Here is an 18,522-nt window from a genome sequence, read left to right on the forward strand (position 1 = left end):
GAGGGCACCAGATCGCGTTATAGATGGTTGTGAGCCACCATGTGGTTGCTGGGAATTGAACTCCAGACCTTTGGAAGAGCAGTCAGTGTTCTTAACTTCTGAGTCGTCCCTCCAGCCACACCAATTATTGCGATCAAAGTTTTCTATACACTGTTTTTTTTTTTTTTTAATTCTATATGATGTTTCTACTTCAGGGAAGAATGTGAAAAATGCTGGAGAAGACTGAAGAGCACCATTTTGGTGCTTCTTAAGTTATATCTTCAAAGGTTACCAGGGAACCGTTCCCCTATCTCCGCTCTTGGCTCTCTCTTGGTAAATGAGGCATCCAGAGACACCTTGGATGGAGTTGTAATCTGATAAGGTAAAACCAGGAGCCACTAGGGTTGCATGAGGGGTTTGGTATTTACCCTTTCCCTCTAAACGTGGTTTCTTGTTGAGATTTCTCGAAAACTGCAGGCTACAGCTGGAAAGGGAGAATGAGGCAGTGTTAACTGCGTAAATTCCTGCTAACCTGCGGACAAGAGGGTCGCTTGGGTTCCTGGGTGAGTGCGCCTCTTCCTTTTCATGTTCCGTGTCTTTCTGTTCTGTCTCAGAACCAGCAGCCATGGGATTCGAAGACAGGTCTTCTTGTCTGCCCTGTGGGGCGCACTCTCTTCTAGTCTTTAGTGTCCAGTTGTAAAGTAGTCCCCGCTGTACCTGCAGGCTGTGGGCAAACGCGTTGCTCCAGCCACCGGCCCCCGCGGCGCAGGAGGGGCGTGGCTTGCTCTTCTCCCCGCTCTTCGCGAGGGAGGGCTCCGATTGGCTGCCGAGCGAGACTGGGCCCACGGATTGGCTGTGCGGCGGCCGCCGGCTGACGTGGCGGGGCCGGGACCTGCGGGCCTGCGCGGCGGGTGCGGAAACGCCTGGAGCAGCGAGCCGGCGGAGCAAGCACCATGCCGCTGGAGCTGGAGCTGTGTCCCGGGCGCTGGGTGGGTGGGCAGCACCCGTGCTTCATCATCGCCGAGATCGGCCAGAACCACCAGGGAGACCTGGACGTGGCCAAGCGCATGATCCGCACTGCCAAGGTGAGGGGCGGGGCCGGCGGAGGGTTAACGGAGGAGTTTGAGAGAAGCCCGGGAGGCGGGTTAACGGAGAGGCCCGGGAGAGTTCACGGAGGAGATCGAGAGTGCGGGGCCACGAGAGCCTTCTGGTGCTTGGAGTCTCACTTGCCTTGGCTCCGCGGCTCGCCCTCCCTGCTGACCAGCCCTCTTTCTTTCCCTTTCCGGTTAGATCAGCTTTCTACCCCTGCCTGTCAGCTTTCGTGGCTCCCTACCTAACCAGGATCTTCGGCACCCAGCCCCTTCCTGCTTGTCATATGTCACCTTGGAGATCCTCCCGTGACATTTGTCCACAGTCCTCGGAAGTTGCTGTAGCTTTTCTTCTCCTGTCACTCCCAGTGTTTGGATTATTACACGGTGAGGAGTGCAGATCCTGTTAGGGAACCTCTACGCCTAAGCTGTCTGATTTGAAAACCTGCTTCCTGGAGTTGTGATGAGCCTTAACAGAGGAAAGGAGTGTAAAGTAGTCAGCCCAGAACTCCTCAGGTGACCCCTACCACTGCTAAGATGCGTATGAGTCGTTCTCCCTCTACCCCTCTTTCTCTTAGAAAATAACCACTCTGAAAAGTCCAGAATATAAGGATGACTTCTCCACCCGCACCCCGCAGCCCTCGATCTCACACTGTTCTGTTTCTAGTCCTTTTGAAACAGGGTCTCACACTAACCAGGGCTAGCCTGGGACTCACCATATAGCCCAGGCTCTTCCTCAGTCACTCTGTTTCTGTCTTCCAAGTGCTGGGATTACAGGAGCAAATCTTCACTTGAGGCTTGCCATACTTTCTTTAAGCCTTTCTGCCTTTGAAGAGACGCTAGTGTTTATCATTGTGACCCTGTGCCCAGCTTTAATAAAGTCTGCCCTGTGATTTCTTGGTTTATCGTCTTTTCAATTGATTGAGTTTTGTTGTGGTTGTTGTTTTTGTTTTTGTTTTTGTTTTTTGTTTTGGAGACGGCCTCAATCTATAATGTGGATTGGCTTGGAAGACTATGTAGACCAGACTAGGCTCAAACTTGTGGCAATGCCCCTGCCTCAGTCTCCCAAGTGCTGGGATTACAGACATGGGCCGTTACACTCAGCAAGCAGTCCCTGGAGCTGAAAAATTGCCTCAGTGGTTAAGAACACTGGCTTCTCTTCCACAGGACCTGGGTTCAGTTTTCAACACCCACATGGCACTCACAGCTATCTCTAACCCCAGTTCTGGAGGATCTGACACCCTCTTCTCATCTCTGCTCACACCCAGACACACACACACACACACACACACACACACACACACACACACACTGAGTGCACAGACATTCATGCAAGCAAAACAGCCCCCCCCCACGCACACACACACACACACACAATGATGGCAGCAGTGATGCAGGCCTTTAATCTCAGCACTCAGGAGGCAGAGACATAATCTCTGAGTTCCAGGCCAGCCTGGTCCACAGAGTTCATTCCATGATTGCCAGGGCTACACAGAGAAACCCTTCTCAGAAAGTTTAAAAAAAAAAAAAAAAAGGTAGCTCCCGCCACTGTTAGCTGATCACCTAACTTCATATCACCTGATAAGTTTTTTCTTACCCTTCCTCAGGGCTAACTAACTGGTCTTGTGAATGCAGTGCCACCAAAGCACAAAGGGACTTTAAAGTCATAACTGCTAGCAGGATTTAGATCTCGCTCTGAGATGCTGAGCTAAGCGCAATTAAGTGTCTTTAATTCCTACAACAGCCTGTTGTCAGCTTCATTGTAGAGACTGAAAAGGCTGGTTGCTGTGGAGCGTGTCTTTGGTCCCAGCATTTGGAAGTAGAGGGAGTCAGATCTCTGTGAGTTCAAGGCCGGCCTGATGTACCTTGCAAGTTCCAGGCCCATCAGGGCTACATAATGAGACATTGTTTCAGAAATGTGTGGTTTTTAATCTTTGCTTTAGACATAGATCTCTAGGCTTTGTGTTGTAAAGAGGGAGATCCCTGCTTTTCATTTTAAGGAACAGTCTGGTTTTTTTTTTTTTTTACAGTCTGTTTTTCAAAGGCGTGACCTCTTTGTATGGTGAGGTGAGAGCTATACAGCCTAGCTATGCAGGCTGTAAAAATATGTAGCGATATAAAACTGTGCAAACAGAGTTATAGGTTTTCTCTCAGAGTTTCTCTTTAGCTCTGGAGGGCATTGGGGTTGGTGGACACAGTGACAGGGCTGGGGCTATGCTGTCATGCAAGGGGCCTGGCCTCCAGTCAGGACGTTTGCTAGATGAATGGTTCTGAGCAGGTGACTTTTCTAGGCCTCAGATTTTTCTCACTTCACTCTCTTTTGGTGATGTTTTAAGATTTAAAGAGGGAGACTTTTTTTTTAAAAAAAGATTTATTTATTTATGTTCTGTCTTCCTGTACATCTGCATTACAGATGAGGGCATCAGATCCTATTATAGATGGTTGTGAGCCACCATGTGGTTGCTGGGAATTGAACTCAGGACCTCTGGAAGAGCAACCAGTGCTCTTAACCACTGAGCCATCTCTCCAGCCCAAGAGGGAGAATTTCTTACAACCCCTACACTTTGGCTTTGCTGCCGTTTGTGGCAGGAGCCACAGCTATAAGTTCTGTTACCTAGAATTTGCAGCATGCTAGCTCACTTGCTCACGTGATGAGCCTGTTATACTTAGAGTGCATGCATACAGATGTGGGTCTCAGGGCCTGAACCCAGGTCATCACACTGGATGGCCTGAGCATTTACCTGCTGAGACATCTCACCAGCCCAGTGAAGTACATTTTTCAAAGGATTTAAAAATTTTTGTCTTTCTTTTTAAGATAGGACAAGACTATGTTGTAGTCCTGGATGGCTTGGAACTTGCTATGTAGACCAGGCTGGCCTTGAACTCAGCAGAGAGCCACCTGACTCTATCTCTCGAGTGCTGGCATTAAAGCTTGGTTTAAATATTTTCCCCCTATGATTTATTTGTTTAAATTATGTGTATGTGCACACATGTCTCAGTGCACCTTTGGAGGTCTGAACTTCCGGGAGTTTTCTCCTCCCCCTGTGTGGGTCCCAGGATCAAACTCAGTTTGTGGGGCTTGGTGGCAAGCATCTTTATTTGACGGTCCATATTATCAGTCCTCCACTTTATCATTTGAGACAAAGTTTCTCCCTGAGCATATTGCTCATGAATTTGGCTAGACTGGCTGGTCAGCCAGCCCTGGGGATGGCGCTATAGGCACATGGCACCATCTTTTTCATGGGTGCTAGGGACAGAACATAAGCCCTCGTGAGCTCACTTCACTCACTGAGCACCTCTGCAGCCACAGCCCCTTTTGTCTGAATGTAACGACATCACGTTCTCCCAAGATTCCTGCTCCAGGTCACTGAAAATGTCCTACTGCGTGTTACAGGAGTGCGGGGCTGACTGTGCTAAGTTTCAGAAGAGTGAGTTGGAGTTCAAGTTTAACCGGAAGGCCCTGGAGAGACCGTATACTTCGAAGCATTCCTGGGGGAAGACATACGGGGAGCACAAAAGGCACCTGGAATTCAGCCACTCCCAGTACAAGGAGCTGCAGAGCTATGCGCAGGAGATTGGCATCTTCTTCACTGCCTCTGGCATGGATGAGGTGAGCGCCCAGCCTGCTCAACAGCTGCTAGCGGACCCATGGGATGCCGAAGCAGGCTTGGTGGCACCCACTTACAACTCTAGGGCCTGGGAGGTAGCGTAGTTCAGACCAGCCTCGGCTCCAGGGTAAGTTTGAGGCCAGCCTGAGATGCATGAGACTCTCTCAGAACAGTACAGAAGCCAAGATGAGCATCTTTGCTGTGCGTCCTTAGTTGCTTCCTTAGAGTTGCTCTCTGGAAATGGGTGTTAGGGTGGACTTTAGGGATGTGCTTTTACTGCCCTTGGGTTAATTGCTCATTGCTTTAGTCAGATTGTTGAAAGGCTTGCTTGTGTGTGTGCGCGCGCGTGCACACACACACACAGAATCTCTCTGTTGGTCTCACTATGCCTTACTATGTAAGCCTAGCAGAGCCCTTTATGTAGGTCAGGCTGACCTGCAATTCACCGAGAGTTTCCTGCCCCTGCCTCCCTCTCCTTAGTGCTGGGATTAAAGGTATGCCCTACCACACCTAATACATAAAAGATACCTCTGCCTTTGTGTTAGTCTTCCAGACTTCAAAATATATGTGTACTTGTAAGCATTGGTCCTGGTGCCTGTCATTCCAGCCCTGGCTAGTTTAGGCAGGAGGATTGTTGTGAGTTCAAAACCAGCCTAGGCTGTATGGTGAGTCTCAGACCACTCAGAGCTACAAGAAGTGAGATTCCATTTCAAAGATAACTAAATAGGGCCTGTGAGGTGCTTAGTAGTACTTCCAGTTGCCCCGTGTCCTTCATGGTGGACAGAGAAAACAAGCTCCCACAAGTTGTCCTTAGATGTTCACGTATCCTCATGTGTGCCACGGCCCTCATGCCACTCTGCCTTAAATAAATACATACACAAAATTTAAAAAAAATTAGCCCGGTACTGACGGCACATGCCTTTAATCCAGCACTTGGAAGACAGACAGGCCGATCTCTGTGAGTTTGAGGTCAGCCTGGTGTACAGAGTGAGTTCTAGGACAGCCAGGGCTACACAGAGAAACCGTGTCTTGAAAGACAAAACCAAACAACAACAACAACAACAAAGATGAGGAGAGGTATGGAGCCCAGGCTTCTGGCAGGCGTGGTGTTTTCAGGCTTCAGGGAGATCAGATTTTTCTCAGTTCAACATTAGAGTGAGAAGGCACTGAGTGAGGAAAGGCACTTGCCACGTGTCAAGGTCATCCCCAGAACTTGGAGGAGTTGCTTTTCTCCTTCCATCATGGCAGGGGTGGAGGGGGATGAAAAGCAACCCGAAAAGTAAAAAGACTAATAGTCCCAGCCCCTGGGGGGTAGGTGGAGTCTGGAGGACAGCTGGCATGGCCGGCCTGGACAACACAGTTCTGAGCCGCAAGCAGGACTGCTTTTCTCAACTGAGAACCCGCTCGGTTCCCCTGCTGCCAGTTTGGGAAGGAGGCTCCTCTGTCTTCTGCTGGTCTCCTGGCTAGCCTGGGTCTGGCTAACCTTTTACAGGGTCTGTAAAACCTTTTACAAAAGAATAAAATGAGCCAGGTGTTGTGGCACACGTCTTTAACGTCAGCACTCGGGAGGCAGAGGCAGGTGGATTGCTGTGAGTTTGAGGCCAGCGTGGTCTACAAAGCGAGTCCAGGACAGCCAGGGCTGCACAGAGAAACCCTGTCTCAAAAAACCAAAAAGAAAAGGGTGGAGGGGGGGCGGAGAGTAAATTAAGCTTGCTTTGCCAAGCCAACATTTCTTGCCTGGCCTCCTTAGAGCTGGCTTGGTTGGGTTGTCTGTCCTTCTGTGTCCCCCTACCCCCCTCTGTTTCTGAAGCAGGTGGCTTCCCCTCACTTCCTTATGACAGCCAGCATTTACCGCGTCCCTCCTTTCTCTGCTGTGCATGCTCTTCTGGGTGCCTCTGTGTGCTCAGGAAAGGGTAAGGTGTGGCGATTTTATGCAGGCTGAAAAAGTTCCCTGGACACCTGTCAGGATGGTGCACAGAGGAGGTGGACTTTACCCAAAGAAAGCTCTGTGTTTAGGCAGCAAGCAGAAGCCATCTGGGGCCCCTGAAGGACACCTGCTCAGTGATGTCACCACTGAACTGCCTCCCTCTGCTCTTCCCTTCCCTGTCCCCCTTCCCCTGACTGCCTGCCGCCTGGTGCCTCTAACAGGGCTCTGTTGAAGCTTGTTTTTAAACTCTGTTTTTTGTTGTTGTTTGTTTTTTTTTTAAAGATTTATTTACTTATTATGTATATTGTTCTGCTTGCATGTGCACCTGCACACCAGAAGAGGGCACCAGATCTCATTAGAGATGGTTGTGAGCCACCATGTGGTTGCTAGGAATTGAACTCAGTACCTTTGGAAGAGCAGTCAGTGCTCTTAACCTCTGAGCCATCTCTCCAGCTCCCTAAACTCTGCTTTACTTGGGGTATTGAAGTCTCTACCTCCCTTCCACCAACCTCTTAACTCTGGGTATGAGAAAGGTTAGTGGGGAGAGGGTGTGCAGACCCCTTTACTTCTCCTGGCTCTTTGGGTCAGTTGGGTAGTTGTTTTTGTTTTTGTTTTTTTTTTAAGTTTTTTTCAAAACAGTGTTTCTCCGCCTAACAGCCCTGGCTATCCTAGATTCACTTTGTAGACCAGGGTTGCCTTGAACTCAGAGATCCATCTGCCTCTGCCTCCCGAGTGCTGGTATTAAAGTTTTGTGCCACCATACCTGGCTTTAATGGAGCTCTTTTGGGAGCAATACCAATCTCCGTCAACAGCAAATGCAGCAAGCAGTCTCCTCTGAATCGCGGCATTGAAACGTTTCTCTCTGTCCAGCACAGCAGTCTCTGGTCTCTCCAAACTGCTGCCCGCCTTATGCCACCACCTCACTCAGAGCTCTCCTGATTATCTTCCTCAGAGTCCTAGGCCATGTCGCTCTCCATGCCGTCCAAGGCAGGCAAAGACATGCCCGCACGAGACAGTCATAAACTGTTTGTTTTGTTTTGTTTTGTTTTGTTTTTTCGAGACAGGGTTTCTCTGTGTAACCTTGGCTGTCCAGGTCTAGCTTTGTAGACCAGGCTGGCCTTGAACTCACAGTGATCCACCACCTGCCTCTGCCTCCCAAGTACTGGGATTAAAGGCGTGTGCCGCCACCACTCTGCTGACAGTTATAAAATGTGGACAAACTAAAGCTCAAACTAAGATCCCACACTTGATATTAAAACAAAAACACATTTATATAACATAACTAAATTTTCAAAGAAAACAAAACTTCTATTACAGGGCTGGCCAGTCCTTTTTAATTCTTTGCTCTGTTGATGTAAAACTGCAGCTCTCATCTTAAAGAGAATAAGAGAGTTTTTTCTGGAGTTATTTTGAGTGACAAGGGCCTGGGAACACAGATTTAGGTTACCCCAAATTCCACACTCCAGTGTGGAAGTAGTTTTACAAGGTTTTTACAGCTTTACAGAACAAAGAAAGTCATAAATCAAAGTAACTTTAAAATATATTGGTGGGGGCTGGAGAGATGGCTCAGAGGTTAAGAGCACTGTCTGCTCTTCCTAGAGGTCCTGAGTTGAATTCCCAGGAACCACATGGTGGCTCACAACCATCTGTAATGAGATCTGCTGCCCTCTTCTGGCGGGGCAGGCATACATGCAGGCAGACCATTTTATGCATAATAAACAAATCTTTAAAAATCTATCTGTCTGTCTGTTTATCTATCTATCTATCTATCTATCTATCTATCTATCTATCTATAGTCTATCTAGATAGGCGGGTACAATAGAGAGGCAGATACAGTGAGGTGGAGGAGCTGTTCTGTAAACCCAGGATGCTGTCTGACAACGGTTAGCTCTGGGTTGGCAGAAGCTAGTGTTCTGCTAAGTTTCTAAGTGGCTTTTATGATCACGAGGTGTTAGTTCAGATCCAGAGAGGGGTGAGACATGGCTGTTGCAGAAGGCTAAAAGTTAGCCTCTGAACCTGCCAAATTCCAGTCTCTCTGTAGTGCTGAAATTCTAATCGGGCTGGACACGGTGGCACACACCTGTAATCCCAGCACTCGGGGAGGCAGAGGCAGGCAGATCTCTGTGAGTTTGATGCCAGCCTGGTCTGCAAAGCAAGTCCAGGATAGCCAGGACTACAAGAGAAACCTTGTTTTGAAAAAAAGAAAATTCCAATATGTCGGTCAGTCTCTGTAGACACCAGGTCCTTCCAGGGTTTTGTTGTTGCTGTTGACAGCCAGACACAACTCTTTTTTTCAGGAAGTTTTTCTCACAGCTCCCCTGTGGTCACTCACCTCTCCTTTCCCAGCTCATTACCACAGCTTCTTTTTCCTCTCCTGCATGATCCCCAGCCACAGGGGCTTTAGGAAAGCCCAGTTCCCTAGTGCGGCTAGCTGACCACACCTGTAATCTCAGCACTCAAAGTGGGGAGCGGAGGAAGGCAGTTTTGAGGCTAGCCTGGGCTATGTATGGTGGCATTGTTTCAACAAGAAGAGGCCCCGGCCTTCCTTTTTCTCTCGCTCCTTCTTAGACCCATAGTTTCTCTTAATAGAGACGCAGAAGAAAGGTTCTGAGAGCACATAGTGTCTCTTCTTATTTTACTTATGTATGGGGTCTCTGTAGCGCCCCAGCTGTCCTGGAATTCCCTGTGACCAGGCTGGCCTCAAACTCACAGAGATCCACCTGCCTCTGCCTTCAGGGTGCTGGCATCAAAGGCGTGTGCAATCGTGCCCACTGTCTGCTGCTACTAAAGTTGAAAGAGTTCTGAGTCAGTTAGCCAGACATGGTGGTGCTAACCTGTAATCTCAGTCCTTGGAGGATAGAGGCAGGAGAATCAAAAGTTGGAGGCCAGCGTACATAGCAAGTTCCAGGCCAGCCTAGAATGATAAGAGCCTGTCTCAAAAAACAAAGAAAAGCAACTCTAAGTCAAATCGGTTTGATAGAGGGTTTAAGGTCAGACAGGTTTATTTCCGGGGACCTGCTAAGGAGCTATAGCTGGTCAAAGTTCCCTAAGCTAGCAGCACGGAACCCAGTCAGGCCTGGACAGCTATTTATTGATTGAATTACTTGAGAGCAAACTGGAAAGAGGAAGTGGTAGGGCTGTGTGGCTTGCTCCAGGGAAGGGCTCTAACAGCAGCAGGGCAGGTCAGAGGAAGCCAGCAGGTGCCAGCCTGGAGGTCTACAGGGCCTGAAGCTAGGAGCTTCCAGGTGGTAGGTTTGTGCCCTTGCAGGTGATGAACCAAAGTGGCAGTTTTTGAAGTGGCCACTAGATGGCAATGGTTCCCCAGGTGGTTGTCAAATGAGGTGTGCTCTTGTAGCAGTTAAAAAAAAACAAAACTCTAGGTGAGAGAAGCATGGGAGAATGGGGAAATAGAAGGATCCAGAGGGTCCTAGAAACCGACAAGAAGAACATTATGACGGGCAGATCTGAGTCCACGGGTCCTGCTCAAACTATGGCACCAGCCAAGGACAATACGTGCAGTAAACTTCGAACCCCTACGCAGATCTAGCCAAAGGACAGGACATTCTCCACAGTTGAGTGGAGAGTGGGGACTGACTTTCACACGAACTCTAGTGTTCCATATTTGACCACGTCCCCTGGATGGGAAGACCTGGCAGCACTCAGAGGAAGGATAGCAGGCTACCAAGAAGAGACTTGATACCCTATGAGCATATATAGAGGGAGGAGGTCCCCCTCAGTCACAGTCATGGGGGAAGGGAGTAAGGGGAAAATGGGAGGGAGGGAAGAATGGGAGGATACAAGGGATGGGATAACAATTGAGATGTAATATGAATAAAGTAATGAAATATATTTTTAAAAATATAAAAAAAATAAACTTGGCCGGGCGAGGTAGCGCACACTTTTAATCCCAGCACTCGGGAGGCAGAGACAGGCAGATGGCTGTGAGTTCGAGGCCAGCCTGGTCTACAAAGCAAGTCCAGGATAGCCAAGGCTACACAGAGAGACCCTATCTCAAAAAACCAAAAAACAAACAACAAACAAAAAAACCCTTGAAGATGATAGAATTCCATGCAAATTTTGCAATCCTTGTAGGTAAATTTTTGAAATATTTCTTTTCTGCACTGGGTGTCCTTGGCTCCAATTGTTCGGTTCCTCTCTTGAGCCCAAACTTTGCCTGCTAAAGGTTCCATACCTACTTGGAAGGTGGATAGAGGTCGCAGTGGGTTAAAGATAGCTTTTATTTTTCAATTTTTAAAATACTTTATTTTAAATTATTTGTATGGATATTTTGTTTTGTTTTTTTGTTTTTCAAGACAGGGTTTCTCTGTGTAGCCTTGGCCGTCTTAGAACTCATTCTGTAGGCCAGGCTGGCCTTGAACTCACAGAGATCTACCTGCCTCTGCCTCCCAAAGTGCTGTGATTTCAGGTGAGTGCCTCTGTGCTTCGCTGGTTGGTTGGTTTTGTTTTGTGTGTAGATGTTTTGCTTGCATATATGTCTGTGTGCCATTTGTCTCAGAGGAGTGGTGCCGCACCACTTGAACACGGTCGAGAAGCAAACTTGCTGTACAGCCTCCCTCCTTACAGTTCATACCCTCCCCCTCTGCCACATGTGGCCAGAGAGCTGAGAAATTAAGACTGTTAAGAAGTGAATTATGTTTAAAAAGGATTCTTTCCAGCTGGGCACACACGTACTTTCAGCATTCAGGGAGTTCAGGACAGCCAAGACTACACACAGAGAAGCCCTGTCTTGAAAAACCAAAATAAATAAATAAATACACGAATAAATAATTTTTTAAAAGCCTCTCTTTTTCCCCTGTAGTCCATCGTAGGGCTGTTTAGCAGTGCGACACATGCAGGGAAGAAGAGAGAAAATGTGCATGAGAAAAGAAAAGAACAGAAAAATCCACCCAGGGGAAAGAGCAGCCAGAACCACACCAGGTGGTTGGACACTACGGGTGGGCAGTGCCTCGGGCACACACATTACAGGCTCATGCGCTGGCTGACTGGCCACTCTTTTTTTCCGAGGGGTGGGGGAGGGTACTAATTGTTTTGGGGGACTGAACCCAGGGCTTTGCACGTGCTAGGCAAGCTCTGCCCCCTGGGTAACAGCCCCAGACCCCGCTAAGCACCCCCACCCTGTGCTATTTAGGACAAGCTGTGTCAACTGGCCGCAGCCCTGGTGTTCAGAGAGGCTCCTGCTCAGAAGGTGGATGGAAGTCTCTGCAGTGGGCTAATGGAAAGATGTCTTCTATTTTTTTAAGTTTCTTTTTTTTTGCTGTTGTTGTTTGGTTTTGGTTTTTTGGTTTTTTGAGACAAGGTTTCTCTGTGTTGCTTTGTCTGTCCTGGATTTGCCTTGTAGAACAGGCTGGCCTCGAACTCAGAGCGATCCGCCTGCCTCTGCCCCCCAAGTGCTGGGATTAAAGGCATGTGCCACTACCACCAGGCCGTTTTTTGTTTGTTTGTTTTTTAACATAATTTATTTTTATTTATGGACATGGGTGTTTAGCCTTCACATGTGTGTGTGTGTACCATTCGTATGGTCTCCTAGAACTTGAGTTACAGATAGCTGTGAGCCTCCATGTTGATGTTGGGAGTCAAACCCAAGCCCCCGGAAGAGCAGCCAGTGTTCTTACTTAGCCCCCGAACTGTTCTCCAGCCCTTCTTTTCTTTCTTGAGACAAGTTCTGACTGTGTCTTCCCGGCTGCCCTGGCACTTGCTATGTAGCCCAGGCTGCTCTCAAGCCCATGGATCCAACCTTATTAGTTCTTTTTATGTAACAGAAGGTGACGTTTTCCTTTGGTGTGGTTTTGTGTGGTGTGTGTGGTGCTAGGGACCAAAACCAGGGCCTCCCACGTGCTGGGAAGTATGTGTTCGTCTCCTCTAGTCCTAAGATTGTCCTGGAACCATTTGCTGACACCTCACAGCTTCCCGAGTCTTCCGGCCGAACCCCACATGACAGGGTTGATGCTGATTTGTGGCTGGCCAGCTGCTGATCAGTAGGTCAGACCGGGAGACATATTGCTCCATTTGCTCCTCCGGGCAAAGCTCCAATGTCTTCTTTCTGGCCTTTGACCTTTGAGGGCTAATCACTTTCTCTCTGCCTGGGTCAAGCTGAGGTCACAGCCCTTCTGCATTTGTTCACAAGTCCCTGGGGAAGGAATAATCTGACCAGCGGCAGTGGTTTGTCCCCTGTCCCCTATGCCCCCCTAACAGATCCTTGTAGCTATTGATGGCCAGGACCAAGCCCTGGGTGTGCACCCGACAGATGGGTGGGTGGCCACGGGATGACCTGGTCTGTGGGCTCCTGCACTGGGTTCCTCTATTGTCCACAAGGACACTGTTTTTTCTCAACAGAGGTGTCAGGTGCTTCCTCTGATTATTTTTGTAGATGGCAGTTGAGTTTCTGCATGAACTGAATGTTCCCTTTTTCAAAGTTGGATCTGGAGACACTAACAATTTTCCCTATCTGGAAAAGACAGCCAAGAAAGGTAAGTGTCTTTTCCCCTAAAACTAGACTCCAAGCTTTGTGTTCCTGCCACCTGGTGGCCGATCCCTGTGATAGCACTCATGGAGACTAAACTGGTTTTTTGTTTTTGTTTTTGTTTTTGAGAAGGAGGTCTCTCTATATATATATACCCTGGAACTTGCTATGTAGCCCAGGTTTGCCGCAAACTCTTTAAGAGATCTGCCTGATTGCTCCTGCCTGAGTGCTGAGATTAAAAGTGTGTGGTACCACACCAGCTTTGGAGACAAAACTTTTGTTTTGGGGCATTGCTAGGCACTGAACCCAGGGTCCCATGCGCCCGCTGTGAGTACTCCACCACTGAGCCACGTCCCGGGTCCCTGTAGGAATCTCCTCCCTACTATCTCCACACGACACTTGCTTAATTGACTCCCCATGTGAATGATCTCACACTCCCTCAGTACAAACCTTGGATGGAAGCGGGTCATATGACCGGGATGGCCTGTGTTTGTTTCCTAGGCAAGGCATCAGAAGCCATAAGGACGGGGCTCTGTGCAGGCCAGCTGCTAGAGCTGGTAGCTCTCGGCCTCTCTCCGCTGTGCTCTTGCCCAGGAATACACTGCAGGTTGTCTATTCCTTGTCCTGAGTATTTAAGACCAGGAGGGTTCCAGAATTTGGAGTGTTTCGCATTTGGGACTTGTAGAAAGAGATGGAGCCTGTTCTGTACTGTGCAGCCTCTTGATCTGTAGAGATGCCTGCCTTCCGCTCAGGATCGCGAGGTCCCCGGTGTGCTTCCTTTTGCTGAAGCGTGGTGCTGAGGACAGTTGCTGCACGGTGTCTGACATGTGGGTGGGGGAGAGTCTGAGCCCCTGTGAAGAAGGTGCCGGCTTCTCCAGGTCGTCCTATGGTGATCTCCAGCGGGATGCAGTCAATGGACACCATGAAGCAAGTCTATCAGATCGTGAAGCCCCTGAACCCCAACTTCTGCTTCCTCCAGTGCACCAGCGCGTACCCACTGCAGCCTGAGGATGCCAACCTGCGTGTCATCTCGGTGAGCACTAAGCGGGGGAGGTGTCTCATTGACCCAGTTCCTTTGAGACTGTGGAGACTTTGTTGTTTGCTCATTTGCAGTGCTGGAGATTGAACCCTGGGGCCATGGCGTGCCCGCCTAGGGTTCCACCGCTGAGCTGTATCCCTAGCCTTTCCTATAACCAACCTTTTAATCAACTGTGGCACAAGCTGTAATTTACAGGCTCTGTTTTAGTATGACAGAATCAAATTAGACCCAGGCAGCCAAGGAAGTATATGCATTCCAAAGAGGGGACTGTAAATTAAAATTTCTAATACCAATATCAGTTTCTTCCATTGTGTGTGTGTGTGCATGTATACCTCATGATTTGTGTTTATATATATTTTAGTTTTTTAAAGTTGTTTTCTTTGTTGTTGTTGTTTTTTGTTTTTTGTCTTTTTTTGAGGCAAGGTCTCACTCTAGCTCTGGCTGTCCTGTAACACAGTATGTAGACCAGGCTGGCCTCAAACTCTTCCTCTGCCGCCCAAGTACTGGGATTAAAGGCCTCCACAGAGATGAGTATAGGTAACAAGTCAGGCTCTGTGACTCCAGGCCCTCCCCCTGGTTTTCCACCTTCAGCGGACGTACTATCTCACCCTCCCGCTGGACATGGCTCTGCGGAGACAATGGCGTTGCCAGCCCACCCAGTCACAGCAGTTAGCACTCGCTGCCCAGCAGCCTGCACTTTGGCCACAGAGCTGTAGGCTGGATCCAGGTCTCTGCCACCCACCATGCCTAACCTGCTACTAAATTCTACCTGCATCTTCCTGCAGGGCGCCAGCTTGCTGGCCACCATGGCTGACACTCATCTGAGAAGGGCTTTGGTGCATTAGGTGAATTAGAAGAGGTCACGTATTAATTATTTAGCATTCTCACCAACAGAGTGCTTCAGGACTGGGCAGTGTGTATAGTTGATATTTTGGGGTATAGCACACTTGGTTTCAACAGTGTAAGCTCATTACATGTGACAAGTGCTTTGGGGGTGAGCTCAGGCATCCCATTTCAGTTATGTTGCTCTTCTTGGTCTTCATGGGGTTAAACATTTACAAAAGGTGTTTGTGAAAATGTTTTGAATTTATGCATGTGTGTGGACGTGCGCCATGGCAGGCATCTGGTGGTCAGAAGACAACTGGTGGGAACTGGTTCTCTCCTTTCACCATGTGGCTTCCGGGGATTAAACTCATGCTGTCAGGCTTGGTGGCAGGCACCTGCCTTCACCCTCTGAGTCATCTTGCTGGCCCACAGAAGGCATGCTCAATGACAATAACTTTCACAGTATGGTGGGTGTCGTAGGGTTTCTATTCCTGGGACAAAACACCATGACCAAGTAACTTGGGGAGAAAAGGGTTTATTCATTGGTGGTTCCGTGTAACAGTTTATCATGAAAAGCAGGGAGGGCAGGAACTCACACCGAACAGGAACCTGGAGGCAGGAGCTGATGCAGAGGCCATGGAGGGTGCTGCTTGCTGGCCTGCTCCTCATGGCTTGCTCAGCCTGCTTTCTTATAGAGCCTAGGACCACCAGCCCAGGGATGGTACCACCCACAGTGGGCTGGGCCCTCCCCCATCAATCACTAACAAAGAAAATGCCTTACAGCAGATCTTATGGAGGTGTTTTTTTCTCAATCAAGACTCCTTTCTCTTTTGATGACTCTAGCCTGTGTCAAGTTGACATAAAACCAGCCAGTACAGTGGGTACCCTCCCTGAGTTCCCAGCAACCCTCTATGTGTACTTTTATTCTTTCCACAAAGGAGAGGCTCAGAGTGCCTTACTATTTCCCCTGTGGCTGCTCTACTCCTGAGTGGCTGAAATGGGGCCCTGTTCAGATCTCCCTGACAAGGAGAACATGTGTGAAGGCCCAGGAAGGTAGCCACTCCCCTCTTCTCTCTTACAGGAATACCAGAAGCTCTTCCCCGACATCCCCATAGGGTACTCTGGGCATGAGACAGGCATTGCCATATCTGTCGCTGCAGTGGCTCTGGGGGCCAAGGTGTTGGAACGGCACATCACTTTGGACAAGACCTGGAAGGGGAGCGACCACTTAGCCTCGCTGGAGCCTGGAGAACTGGCAGAGCTGGTGCGGTCTGTGCGCCTGGTGGAGCGGGCATTGGGCTCCCCAACCAAGCAGCTGCTGCCCTGTGAGATGGCCTGCAATGAGAAGGTGGGTGCTGCCTGACGCTGCCCTGAGGCAGGTGCAGCACACTAGCTAGGAGCTGGGCTCAGTATGGCCTCTCTGAGCCTGACAGAGGAGCTGGTGAAGGAATGCCATACCCATCCTTCTAAGCATCAGAGGCTGTGGGAAGCACAGGGAGATGGGTTACATAAGGGGCTTTTTGGCCACCTCTGGTCACATTAGCGTTTCTACTAAGTCTCTGAAGCCTGTGGTCCCAGCACTCTGGACCCTGGGAGCTTCAGCATGAAGTCTTGAGATGGTGAAGCCCGGGTCACCTGGAGAAGGCGTACTGAGGCATTGGGAGGTGCAAGGAGGCTCTGGGTGGGTGGGCAGGGCTGCTGGGCAGTGAGGAGGAGGACAGGGTGGTGAGACCGAAGCTGGTGCCTGAACCTTTCTGGCCTTTTGAGTTTAGAGCTTGGAGTTGCAGGAATGCTGGGTGCAAGTTCCTCACCTTGTGTAGTTGTGTGGCATAGGCGGAAGACCTGTTACTAGGTATTACATGAAGGACACTGTCATGCTTTATTTCAAGGGAGACTACCTGCTGCCCCCTAATTATGGATGCACATGTACTGGGAAGTTGTTAGTAAGAGAATATAACTGCCTTGCAAATGGAGTGGGGACACTGGCCTGGGAGTTACGGGAGTTGTGCGTGAAGTGTGGTGCTCAACACAGAGGGTAAAACACAGCAAGGGCCACAAGCTTTTTCCTGTGCTAAGTTCCAAGCAGAATTACAACTTAGAGACTCCCTTTTTTGGTTTGGTTTGTTTTGATTTGGTTTTGGTCTTTCAAGACAGGGTTTCTTTGCAGCCTTTGCTGTCCTGGACTTGCTTTGTAGACTAGACTGGTCTCGAACTCACAGAGATCTGCCTGCCTCTGCTTCCCCAAGTGCTGGAGTGACAGGCATGCGCCACCGCACCTAGCTCACTGAGACTTTCTTATGTATAAGCTGCTGAGGACAGCAAATGCTGCTTCACAGGACTTATGGGGAGGTAGAGACATTGGTTGTGAGCTTCAGACAGCCCTTGGTCTCCACGCCTGCCTCTCCTGTCTGTCCTCTTCCTGGGTACCCCTTGACACTTAAATATCTGTCACCCTCCTTGCTCATGAGCCCTCCCTAACCCTGTTGTATAGGACGAAGTGGCAGCAGGGTTGTACACGCCCTGGGCCAGGGCTCGGGTCTCCTCCGTTCTCATCCTGGTCACTGGCAGCTTGACCAAGCTGCTAGCCTTCTTTTGACCTACGTTTCCTGTAAGATGTTGACTACACAGTGACAAGAATAATCACAGTTGTCATGTGTTGGGAGCATTCTGTCACATTCTGTTAATATTCTGTCAAGTCTGACAAGGTGCCAGCACCTTTTAACAGGGAAACCAAAACAGCATCCCAGGCCAATGGCCACTGAGCCTGGGTCTGCGCAACCTGAGCTCTTCCCCTTGTGCCTCTCCTCTTAGTGTGTGGTGTCACCTGACCCTGGCTGTGTCCACTCTCCTGTGAGGTACTGCTCTGTGTACCATAGTGAGAGTAAAGGCCCTGCCGCGAGGCCCCATTACAAGGACGTCACGTGTGCAGGAGCTCTAGGGTCTCACACTGATCTTCCTTTGTCTACAGCTGGGGAAGTCTGTGGTGGCCAAAGTGAAAATCCCAGAAGGCACCGTCCTGACCCTGGACATGCTCACGGTGAAGGTGGGAGAGCCCAAAGGCTATCCTCCTGAAGACATCTTCAACCTAGTGGGCAAAAAGGTGCTGGTGACTATTGAAGAAGACGACACAATCATGGAAGAATCCGTGGAAAATCACAGCAAGAAAATCAAGTCTTAAAATAAAGTGCTACCCCCTGGCTTCTCAGCCATCCTGCTACTCCTGTGCAGTGTGTTGGGTGGGCCAGACTCCTCACCTGCAGTTGTCTGGGGTAGGCAGAGGGCCAGACACCAGGTATTACATGAAGAACATTGTCATGTTTTATTCCAGGGGATACTACCTACTGTCCCTTTAAATTACAGGTGCACATGTACTGAGAAGTTGGCAGTAAAAGAATGTAACTGCCTTGCAAATGGAGTGGGGAGAGTTGTGCGGGACACTGGCCTGAGAGTTACAGGAGTTGGGCGTGAAGTCTGGTGCTCAACACACCCCTTCTGCCCAGAACACTGAGCTGCGGTCACTTTGCACTAGGCCCGGCCTGAGGCCCTGTGGGCAGAGCTAAGCACTAATGTTTCTG

At 49.4% G+C, this 18,522-nt stretch overlaps 1 protein-coding gene across 2 annotated transcripts; it reads left to right on the forward strand.

The window, feature by feature from the left end:
- Nucleotides 1-857: 857 nt before the first annotated feature.
- On the forward strand, nt 858-18,156 carry NANS (N-acetylneuraminate synthase). Of its 2 annotated transcripts, none has more exons than XM_084784582.1 (6): nt 858-1,064; nt 4,462-4,677; nt 12,991-13,090; nt 13,962-14,116; nt 16,029-16,299; nt 17,886-18,156. In XM_084784582.1, exons 1-6 carry the CDS (start codon nt 933-935, stop codon nt 18,017-18,019), a joined length of 1,008 nt encoding a protein of 335 aa, XP_084640708.1. In that variant the 5' UTR covers nt 858-932; the 3' UTR covers nt 18,020-18,156. The 2 variants fall into 2 exon arrangements, with proteins under 2 accessions (XP_084640708.1, XP_084640707.1); XM_084784581.1 differs by having other exon boundaries at nt 859-1,064; nt 16,029-16,295; nt 17,916-18,156.
- Nucleotides 18,157-18,522: the final 366 nt, after the last annotated feature.

Source organism: Acomys minous, assembly GCF_964271855.1.
Source record: "Acomys minous genome assembly, chromosome: 1".
Taxonomy (NCBI): domain Eukaryota; kingdom Metazoa; phylum Chordata; class Mammalia; order Rodentia; family Muridae; genus Acomys; species Acomys minous.